Below are 11,378 nucleotides of genomic sequence, written 5' to 3'. Positions count from 1 at the left end.
GTGGTGCAACCGCAAAAAAGGCCGAAAATAAACGATGATGCCCAGTTAGCAACTCTTCACGTGTCTCCACGGAGACAATCTCCTGCCAAGTGCGAGTCTGGCTGTCCAGACGAACAGGCTCTGCTCATCTGCTAAAAGGCGCACGGACAATCCAGCCCTGATTAAACACCGGCTCTACACACAGCCGAGGAATATTTAGTCCATGTACTCACGTAAACGTTTACACGAAATATGATCTGGTGTTCCAGATGTGGCCCCTCCATGGATTGTCTTAAATGATGTTTCTACATTAAAACGACTCAACATTTCTACTCGAGACTCGGCAGGTCTACTACTGGAGGAGTTCCTGCTGCTTTGTGATCATTGTTTAACATTAAATATGTGAATTTAAACCCCTGATTGATCACATCTGTATCCCCTTTGATCACCTTCTTGGAGGGGTGTGTGTGTGCCAGTGAACTGGCCGCGTGACATCACAGAAGGGTTCCCGATACGACACGCCGAAGCGCGTTTTCACACGCCCGTGTTCTCGTTCACCACCAGTGATAAAGTGATGAATCTTTCCCGTCACTGTCAAAGTCCAAAAGGATCGGAACACGAGCCACTGCAAACTTTAATATCTAGATTTTAATTCAGAAATACAGAGTTTTGGAGAATCAGTGCAGTAATTTGAATCAAATACGAATATTTTCTTATTTTCAGATGATCATTTCTGAACTAGTTGAAGCTTCATTTTTGAAGCAGGTTCTCTGTGGATCCAAATGTCTCTGAACAAACTCCCGCCGGCCGAGGACGACGCCAAAAGGTTCTCTGACTCGCACTTCAGTTTGCTGCGATGAAACTAAATGATTAAAATAGAAGCAAACTCTAAGATGATGATCTTAGAATAGGTGTGTGGCTGATTGTCTGTCTCTGTGTTGCCCTGCGATGGACTGGCGGCTTGTCCAGGGTGTACCCCGCCTCTCGCCCATCGACTGCTGGGATTGGCTCCAGATGACGGAATAAGCGGTTGGAAAATGGAATGGGATGGATGATCTTAGACCCCCCCCCCACACCCCCCTCTGCAGGTTTCTTTCTTCACACACTGCCAAAACAACCAGACAGGTCAAACCGCCGCCGCCTTGCTTTCCGACCCCGAATTCAACAAGCTGTGGTGTCTCAGGTTGAAGCGTTTACCAAGGTCAGAGCCGACCGTCCCGTCCCGTTCGGTTCCCTTTAACAGGGTCAGAGAAGCATCCGCCACCTTTACACACAACATCCTCCTCGTCTCTGATGGTTTTTTACTGCGTTGCTGCTCTTTACCTCTCCTCCCCTACCAGAACCAACAGAGGGTCGGGGGGCGTGTGACCCCGGCCCTCCCGCCCTGCTCTGCGTTTAGCCTTTTTAGGAGAAGTAACTTACTTTGGTAAACACTAGCGCGTGAGCTTTGTGAGGCTGATTCATTGTGGAAAGTGTCTGGCCTCAAAAAATAGATTTTACTTACAGAAAAGATGGTTTAGCTGTAAGGAAACTCATTACTGGAAAAAGTGGCACAGAGCACGACTCCCACAAGTATTTGCATTGAATGTCTAAAAAGGCCAGATCCCAGCACAGATCCCTGAGTGCCCTCACCCATCCCCCGAGGACAGTTTCCTCACCCCCTTTTCTGTCTCTCTGATACTCCACCTTGTCTTGCGGCCTCACAAACAATGAGGTGCATTACTATCAGGTTCATTAGTGTATGAGATTAGAACATGAGAAGAGGAGAGGAGGATGAAGATCAGTCTTCACTTTGGGAGTCAGAGCACATTTACTGGAACCAACACACACCGAGCTGCTCTGAGTAACAATGCTCCCCCCCCCCCCCCCCCCTCGCCCCAGACGTAGATCCACGGCCAGAGGGCGGAGCTGCATGATTCGGAAAAGCAAGGTCATGGTGTACCACTGAGATTACAGCCTGCAATATATCTTTGTTACCAATAAAATGGGTTGTGTGTGTGTGTGTGTGTGTGTGTGTGTGTCTTTCTTCAAGAACTAGTGGCCTCTTGCCAAGCGGCTTTCCAATTTATGCTGGGCTCTGAGGTCAATTACAAGAGCAACTGATAAACGGTGTGGGTGAACATCAGGCTCAGCCATAATCAATAATCAATCATGTAACGACGATGCTCAGAGGAAGACTCGGGGATGTTCCTCCCCAAGGTCACAAAATCAGGAACTTGTCTCCCAAATGATTTACTTCAAAGAGACTCTGCACTTTTTTGAAGGCTCACCATCGCTGTCCGTTAAACATACCGATTGTTATTGCCCCCCCCCGCCCCCCTTTTTATTTACTGACTAAAAATGTATATTTTACAGTGTTAGATGTGTATTTATTGTAATGTAGTATTTGTCAGAGGGCCGGTTTATGAAATTAAGAACAGTTATGACATCACAAAGCCGGTAGACTTGTGAACAGTGAGCAGCAGACTACCTGCGTCCTGGGAGTTGAGCACCTCCAGGGCGTGCATCATGGCACTGGCGAATACGTTGGCGTCCTCCTTGCTGCCAAAGTTGAGGCCGTAGACCTGCCGGGCGTCTCGCCACTGGTGGAAGGTCTGCGTGGCCTGGTTGTACTTCAGCCCCTTGGGAATGGCACAGTTTATCACCACCTGGATATTTCCAACGAGGAAGGGGAAAGAAGACTCGCTGAAATTATTTTTTTATTATTATTATTATTCACAATGAAAAGTCATTTTTCTGTTATCCAAAACATAAAACTCTCCTTAGTGGAGGGAAAAAAAAATCACAATGATAATGCTAAAGCAATTCACACCGTAACCGCCGCCCTTCAATCAATAAATACAGAGCGACAGCATGAGGACCCCGAAGTCATTATGTGGTGAAATGTCATTCATAGCTGCGAGTAAACAGACTTTATGATCTGGGCTTTAGCCTCCCATGCTAACGTCAGGAGATTTAACGTCCCGGGCAAACAGCCAGGCAGACGGCTACGCCTCCAGCAGATCCGTCCTCTCGCTTCGGCCACCTCCACGCTCAGAATGAGAAAGGCACCTACAGCTTAGCTCCAGACACACACACACACACATATATAGCGTTCATCTGTTTATTGGAATTACAAAAGATAATGTTATCGGGTTTAATGTGTCCCAATGTCAGAACTAATAAGATACAGAAGCAGAGACCTGCAGGCGGCGGCTTATCTCGCAGGTTCCCCGGTTCGCTTTAAATTTCATCAACACCACCAGAGAAGGCGAGGAACTACACGCCACTGAAAAGGTCGTATTTTATTCTTAGAGCAAAACACCGCCTCGGCCAATAAACGGCACGTCTGCGCTAAAGTCTGAAACGTACTGAAAAGCAAACGCCTCGCGCTAGTTGATTTAAATAATCTAGCATTACCTTTGTGATTATTCGGACGCTTATCTGACTGACGGGGGGGGGGGGTTCCTTTATCGTCGGTGGACCAGGAAATAAAAAAACAAGCCGTCTGTAGATGCTGAGATGGAATTGAGCCGCTGTGACTTCAGACAATTATTGAATTATTGAATACGGCAGTGGAAAACAAACAGAGGAAACGAGGGTCCGTCCCTTACGCCTGCTGATGGCTTCCACGTTAGCTTTAAAAAGCTATACGGAGCCCGCATTGTCAACTGTGATGTTTCCTAGCTAGTTAGCGTGCGCATGCATGAACGCCACTGGATTCTGAGGTGATGAAGTCATGTGTTTGGCTACTTAAAGCTGAGCAGTTCACCATATTTGGGTAATGGTCCACTTCGCCATCTTTCTGTCTGCTCTAACAGTCCTTTATGATTCAGATGGACAAACCGTGTGGGACTCGACATGTTGGAAAACCAAACTACTAACGGATTCGGAGTGGGAAACCGTCCCGTCCTCGTCTCATCTGCTGACCTGATGGTCTTGGATCTTGCGCCCCACCACGCGGAAGGCGTTGTTGCCCGTGTGGTGGTAGATGTGGACTCTGCTGAAGCCGGTGGAGCCGCCCGCCGGGACCCACTTCTTGTTGGCGTCGTCGTACACCATGACGGCGGCTCGCGCCTGGCAGATACTCTGTTCACTGCGGGGACACAGAAGACAGGAGACAAAGTCTTCAGAACTGAGACATTGGTTCCCAAGCAAACAGGGTTTTTAAATACTTTTCATGAAACCGTCCCACCACTTGATTTGTTCCTCTAATTAGTGAGCTCTTCTTCGTGCTCTAATCAAGGCTCGCTATTAAACGGGGCTCGCAGCATCATCATCTCTACACAACTCCCCATAAATCAACCAGTCCACCAGTTTTGTCCTCACACTGAAAACATTCTGGTTTAAATGACAGAAGTGGGATATGTTGGGTAAGACCGGCTCAAAACCGACGCTACAACATGGCCTCCAGTCTTTTCTACCGTCTGCAGAATGCTATTACTAGCAATGGAGCACAATGAGGGCGTTCACTCGACTTTAACTTTAGAGGATTTCAGCCCTGAAGCACAAAAATAATGAGATCTGCCGCATGGGCGGTCGTCTTGGACTCCGTATCGGTCTCAGGGAAACTTCAGCCTTCCCAAATGTCCAGGCTTTGGAACCGATAGCTGGACGAGGCAGCCCCCCCCCCAGGGGTTATTAAAGGGAAGCAGCCCACATGAAGTAGTCGCCCTGTTTCCATTAGGTCGGGCGATAAGGAGCAGAATTACTAAACAGAAGGAAACACAACTTCAGCATGTCAGCCGATATTTCATGTCTGGTTGTGGTTCACACGGTGCAAAAATGCCGCTTGTCCTCCTTTGCCCTCATACTTCTCATTATTGCTTAGCATCCTGTGCTCGATAAACTGCGGGAAGACAAAATGATTCGCAGGCATGGCTCCAGCTGCTAATACGACACGGTAAAAGTTAGGGATGGGAAAGATTAAGAAGCATAGAGACACACCTTCAGGTTTTTTTTTTTGTCTGAACAGCTACGGCTGAAGCTACTCTCGGTTTGAGACTGCTCTGTTGAAAGGCTGACTCCGTTTGGAGTTACTGAAGCATTAATCTCCTATGAGTATTGTGCTTGTGCTTAAAAGAAAGTAGTCATCACCACCCACACACCCACACACACACACACACACACACACAAGTCACTTTCTCTTGACAGGTTTGAAGATTTTTTTGTCTATATTCTTTTGATAAAGCTCTAAAACATTTATCTCCTGGGGGTACGCTGAGCTTCGGCTCTCGACAGCACAAAGACCAGCACACACACACACACACACACACACACACACACACACACACCTCCTTTTACAAACTCGTTTCCACTAATGGTCTTCATTATGGAAACAGAAGCCGAGTGGCGTTGAAAACTCCATGTTTCCAACATCCATGTTTCTAACAAGAGACATCTTTAATATAAACGTTCAATATGTATGTATTAGTTTATCATTCAAGTTGGGTTCAAAGATTCGAAGCTGCAGAAACGTGACTTCTCGTCCTGAGGTTGGTCTCATCGTGGTAACTGTGGTATTATTACTTTAAAGAATTGTTTCCAAACCGGTTCTGCGTACTCGAGGTCCAGCGTGTGTGGGATTACCTCTTGACCCGAGGCAGTGAGCTCCTCGAGCTTTAAATGTGTTAATCTGTTCCCGTCTTTGAATTCCTACTGGCCTCACAGATGCTGATGTCTGCGAGGCTTTAATACAAAGAACTTAAAAATAAATAATAATAAAATCATTTTACGAGCCGTTTGTGTGTGATTTCACCAGCCAGAGCTTCCTGTAAACTCTCGTTTGGAGCCGAGAGGCTCTCTTGATCACGCTCGGCCAATCAAGTCAGAGATTTTAAACAATCACATCAGAGTAATAAAAAATAATGATTGCCTGTGATGCTGATTGTGGTGACTCGATTCAGTCGGATGAAATGTGTGTTCCTCATAGCGTGGAAAAAAAAAATGCAAGTTCAGGACCAATGCGAAGACCACAGCCTCTTCCTGCAGAGAGGCCGAACCTTGGCTACTTTATGACCGCTGCAAGCCAGGAGCTGGAAGAATCCAGAATGTTTGAAGGAAAATAAAATGTGGCGAGTAAAAGAACAACACGAGACGTGCAGAGAAATGGTCTCAGACACGTCTGTATTCCACACAGGACGAAGCAGGCGTTATTTCCTCTCAAATAGACAATGAACTCATTTACACTAATGGCTGCATCATTAACATTCCTCATTGAGATTACTCGAAATTAGGCGCCGGCGCTCTGCCTCTTTGTCTTTGCAGCTACTTTAGGGATACGACGTCAGACGCGCTCCCAATTTACTGTGTTTTTCTGCTTGCTAAGCACAACCCAGTCGTGGTGACCCTCTCGTCTCCTTGTTAAACCTCACACTGAAACATGTCAGCCGCCGTCCTCTTCCATGTCTAACTACATCAAACCTTTCTGCCTATCAGCACAGTGCAGCACTAGTAAGGTTTTGGAATTTGTCTTACTTGGCATCATGTGTCCTGTGATGAGAACATTGTCCCACGCACACATGATGATGTCATCGCCGAAGGGATATATTCTGCAGCCCTAACATTGGGATTCCCCCATGTCCCCCCCCCCAAACATCCTGACTCCGACAACAGCTGCAACTTAATAAAGATGTCAAACGACTGGGCCGTGTTTCACGCTAGAATCCGTGAAGTCAAACACGGAAAAATCGGGTTTATTTTAGTCTCACAGAGACGCCGCAGGAATCCTGTTTCAAGACCCGTCTGCCTCCAGCCCCCGTTAGACATGGACATCGCTGGCGTGTTAAAGGGTCCCACACACACACACACACACAGATCCAATGAGAATAGAACTGCAGAATGGGATATGTGATGAGAATATTTCCATCTCCCTCATTAATGTTAATGAGGCTCCGAGTAAAAAAACGGCTCCGACTTCAAAGAGGAACAGAACAGCTCCAGGGGGCTTCGCCGCCATGATGTCACGTCCTGCCAGGATAGGGCGTGGGTGGGCAGAAGGCAACACAGCAGTGGAGCTCAAAAAGGAGGAAGAGGCGGGAAGAGCGGGGGGGGGGGGGGAGCAGAGGGATGCTTACATCTTCTGTCAGATGGTCACGTAGGGACCGCCGCTGTCTCTTCGTTCCTGAAAGTTGAATCGGCCGGTCACCGTATCAGCACCATGGGGTGGAGACGGTGACTTATTTCTATGCCCGTAGTCAAGAGTTACATAACTAACCAACCAACATGTCTAAAAATAGCAACAAACCAAAAAAGGGGTAACTGCAATCTCATACAGGAAGCATTTCCTCATTTAACTCCGAAAGTCGGGCCAAAAAAAAAAAAGAATTATTCAACGGCCGCATCTTTACGCCAAAAAAATGACAGGGAATTACAGAATTCCAATGAGCTTCACCTCATGTGATCTCTGGGGAAGCAGCCGTGTTAAAGCGAACAACGGAGGACGCCGGCGGCGGCCATTTTTACAGCCAGAAGACACGAGAGCATCTGTGGATGAGGAAATGGTCAACAGAGAACTGGTTAGTATCGACAGTTGCATAAAAGCTAAAATGTTAAGTGTTGCTTGGCAACAGCATGGGCTGTTTTGGGCTGCTTCTCTTATTGGCGGATAAGGGGTTGGGGTTTTGAACATTAATCGGAAGCTCAGATTGAACACACTGGAAGGTGGAAGACTGGACCGGGAAACGCCGCATAATGCTAAAGATAATCTCGGCCAAATCTTTGGACCAATCAGCGCTCCCGACCAGCGTCTCTCCTCGCCGGCCCTGCAAACCTCTCAGCTGCTCGCTTGTTCAATCAGTCGCTCCCTATTATGGAACAACTGCCCCACATTTGCCTTTTAGCACCAAGCACCAAGAATTAAGACTCTCAGGCTGCGATTACAGCAGATTCATTAGTCGCTGCCTCTTTGTCGAGGCATTTCTTTCCCCCCCTGACTGCTTCTTTCTCCATCTCTTTTTCTAAAACCGACTCATTCTGTGCCGTTTGGCTTGAAATCCAACAGTAAACTGGCGCTCCTCTCTGAAAGCCCAGAGTCAGCTCTTCCCAAGCTGTGGGGGGGGGGATTATAAACCATGTGAAGCTGAACAAAACATGCGAGGGGAATAATAAAAATGTTTTTTTTGGGTGTGGAATCCAGCAGGGGAGTCCTCTCTGTGAGGGAGGGAGGGAGGAATCAGATCTGTGCTGGGACTGAGGGCGGGGGGGGGGGGGCACAACGGGCCTCAAACGGATGGAGGGAGCGTCTGGAGAGCATCTCAACCACATCACCGCTTCTCCCCATCTTGCAGCCGTGTCTTCCTATCCAGCTAGTACCTTCTTCCCTTCTTAACCTCCAACCTTCTGCATCGCTGACCCGTCTTCCCGCCACCCTTTCCGAATAGTTCCCCCTCTCATCTGCCCCTTTCCATCTCCTCAGTGCGTCGTCTTTGCCTTTCTCCTACGTTAATCGGCAATCACTTATGGTGTGGAGAATGTCGAGAGCTTCCAGCGCATATGGAAGCGATCAGGAGCAGGCAGGAAGAGCTGAGGCCCCCGCAGACAAGAGAAAGTCCCCGTTGAACCGTCGCCTGCAGGTATTTCCGATGTCGACGAAGACAGTGGAGTTCTCGGCGAAGTCAGGGGACCGTCAGAGGGTTTTAAACGCGTTCGGATCGTCCTTCATGACACGAAAAAACGTACGAGTGCGAAAAGTACGAGCCCAACGCGAAAGCTACTCCTTTTGACCCACGGATCAAACGCAAGCTTACAGTAATCAATAAAATCAGCAGACTCCTTGATCGGCCACTCTATAGGAACCTGCAAACGGTACCGTCGTCCCTGGCAACAGCAACACAAGGGCGGAGTTTGCTCACTGCTGAAAGGAGGGAAAGAGAAGAGCAGCCCTACAGATGTGTGGATCTGTAACGATCTGCAAGGAGCTTACCGACTGTCTAATTTGCTCACAAACACACACACACACACAGTATGATATGGTGGAGCGTTGAGAAAATACCCTGCCCTCATAAACATGAGTCATCCGTTCAACCAGATGGTTGGAGAGAGAGGAGAGGAGAAGGCCAGTGATGTGACATGATAGCAGTAAAAACCACCTGAGGTGTGACAAAGCAGCCGTCGCTGCGAGTGGATATATATAGAACCCCACTCAGCCCACGGACAGAGGGAGGCTGGGGGGGGGGGGGGGGGGGGCAGACACACACGGCCTTCTCCAGGTTCCACGCCTTCTGACTTTCAGCAAATAGAGAAAGGATTCTCAGCTCCGATTCTGTGAGCAAAGGTCACGGATCTCGATGAGGAGTTAACGTCAGTCATTCATATCTCAGAGGGCTTCACAGCAGCCACGGCGTAGCGCTGGGAGTGAAATCCCTCATCGTTTAACACTATTACAGTGTTATTACCACCTGGTAATAACAGTGTGAAACTTTATTACCATTAAAGCACCAGCCTTGTTTAAGGATTCATTTAGTCTCCGAGCAGCTCCCTCACAGAACCCATTAGCCGACTGAAGACGATCCACAGGCCCGGCCCGCCCCTGCCCTCCGGTGACCCCCCCCACCCTTTTTACATCTCCGTGGCAACCAGCATCGCCGGGATCACCCTCTGGAGAGAACCATGGCGGAGGCAGCGCTGACCTTTCGGGAAGGGGTTCCAGACGGATCGCAAAAAACAATCCAAAGGGAGATTCTGAGTCGATGCTTTCTGACAGTTGAACAACCAGCATCAATAGTTAAGCAGCGTCTTCTCGCTTAACGTTGTTAAGTGGAGAGAAAGAGGCGCGGGTGGCGGCGATCCAGCGTTCACCGAAACAAGCCCTCGGGGAGACGAGCGTTAAACACGAGGAGGGTCGAGCAAGCACGTCTTCCATTCATGAAACGGGCAACCAACGCAGCCCGAACCCTTAGAAGAAGCGAGGATCCAACCTCAGCCCCCAACCTGCTACCAGGTTTGACAGACCCGTAAAACACAGTTAGAACTAGAACAACAACTCGAGCAACACGAGGATGTAAGAAGTGTAGAAATCTTCGTCGTTGGCTGCAAGAATCCTCCACAAGGATCCGACGATATCAAAGCTGTGAAGAAGAAGAAGGTCCCTAGAAGATCGTACGAGCGTGTGAAGTGGGCAAAGAAAGAAAAGCTGCACGCAAATCAAAATCAGCGTTTCAACAACTCGTTCAACACAAACACTCATCGTGAAGATATGAAGCACTCGCCCAACAATCAGCGGTTTAAAACGCAGAAGAAGAAGAAGAAGAAGAAGAAGAAGAAGAGGAAGAAGAGGCCAGTTGAATGGCAGCAGGTACGTACCGGTGGATTTCCATTTTGGAGGACAGCACACATCTTTGGCTGAGGATGAAGCCAGAGACTTTGGACTGGGGACCAGGAGACCGGACCTGCATGTCTCCCCCACACAGCCTTCTCCCAACCCCAGCCTCACTCCTCTCCTCTCCTCTCCTCTCCTCCCCCCTACCAGCCTTCCTCTCCCCGGGCTCTCCTGTCTCTGGGACTATCCCGACTTCCACTCCTTCACGCGGTAAGCCAGTCGATCTCTGGTTTCTCTCCCCTCCCTACCGATCAGCTGTCTTCATCATCATCATCATCAGATGCAGGGTGCCGGTCACCCCACCCACGCCCTGCGTCCCACCTCCTCTCCTCAAAGCTCCTGTATCCGGGCGATTCCTCCCTTCATACGTGCGAGTCAGCCAGGGAGCGGACGCCGCCGCGCAGAGAGTCGGCCAGCTGCGATTCTCCCATGGCAGCCGCCGAGCGATCCACACTCGGCTCAGTCCCGGTTTCTGAGCAGGGGTATCCAGGCAACAGGCTCCTGATCCCGGGCGCCGCCGGCGGAGGACGTCAGGCAAGCCGTTGGGGGGGGGAACCACCGACTCGGCTCCGCTCAGGAGGGTTCAAGTGAATCTTCTCTTGGTTTCCGTCACTCCCTCTTCGTTTCTCCCGGCTCCCTCTGCTATATCCATCTCCTATACCCCCCCCCCCACCCCCACCCCCTTCACTTGATCTGCCCGTGGCTCCCTCCCTCACAGCTCCACTCTGCTTTTATCTCTGCGATTCTCCACGCGCTCACGCTCTTCTCCATTTCTAACTCGCCATACGCCCCACTCAACCCGCTCAATCCCTCGCTCGCTCCAGAATAAATATGCTGGAGAGAGTTAGAAAGAACGAGGAGCCAGAATTAGGGACGTTTGGTGGCACTGGAACGAGGATTGGGATCTGACGAACATGCAGGTCCAACAGGAGGGGTTCTCCTTTTTACTGCACGACGGAACTCCTGGTGAACTAAAGGCCGACTCCAATATGCTCATATTCATTTGACTTTTTTTTTTTACAGTGCACACCAAGCCAAAGTATTTAGATTACAGTCATGGATGAACGGAGCGCATCGAGCAGAAGATCCATGTTTTCGCGAC

At 49.2% G+C, this 11,378-nt stretch overlaps 1 protein-coding gene across 1 annotated transcript in view; it reads right to left on the bottom strand.

The window, feature by feature from the left end:
- The window catches only part of enah (ENAH actin regulator), a 35,307-nt gene extending 24,651 nt beyond the window's left edge, over positions 1-10,656 (bottom strand). The window contains exons 1-3 of the mRNA XM_068754175.1: positions 10,261-10,656; positions 3,889-4,054; positions 2,450-2,627 (exon numbers count right to left, since the gene is read on the bottom strand). Coding sequence (XP_068610276.1) covers positions 2,450-2,627; positions 3,889-4,054; positions 10,261-10,352 — 436 coding nt within the window. The 5' untranslated portion in view covers positions 10,353-10,656. The remainder of the gene's footprint in view (positions 1-2,449; positions 2,628-3,888; positions 4,055-10,260) is intronic.
- Positions 10,657-11,378: the final 722 nt, after the last annotated feature.

This window comes from Brachionichthys hirsutus, chromosome 20, assembly GCF_040956055.1.
Source record: "Brachionichthys hirsutus isolate HB-005 chromosome 20, CSIRO-AGI_Bhir_v1, whole genome shotgun sequence".
NCBI lineage: Eukaryota > Metazoa > Chordata > Actinopteri > Lophiiformes > Brachionichthyidae > Brachionichthys > Brachionichthys hirsutus.
Note: the sequence above shows the minus strand (reverse complement) of the source record. Positions and strands in the feature narration are given on the sequence as shown.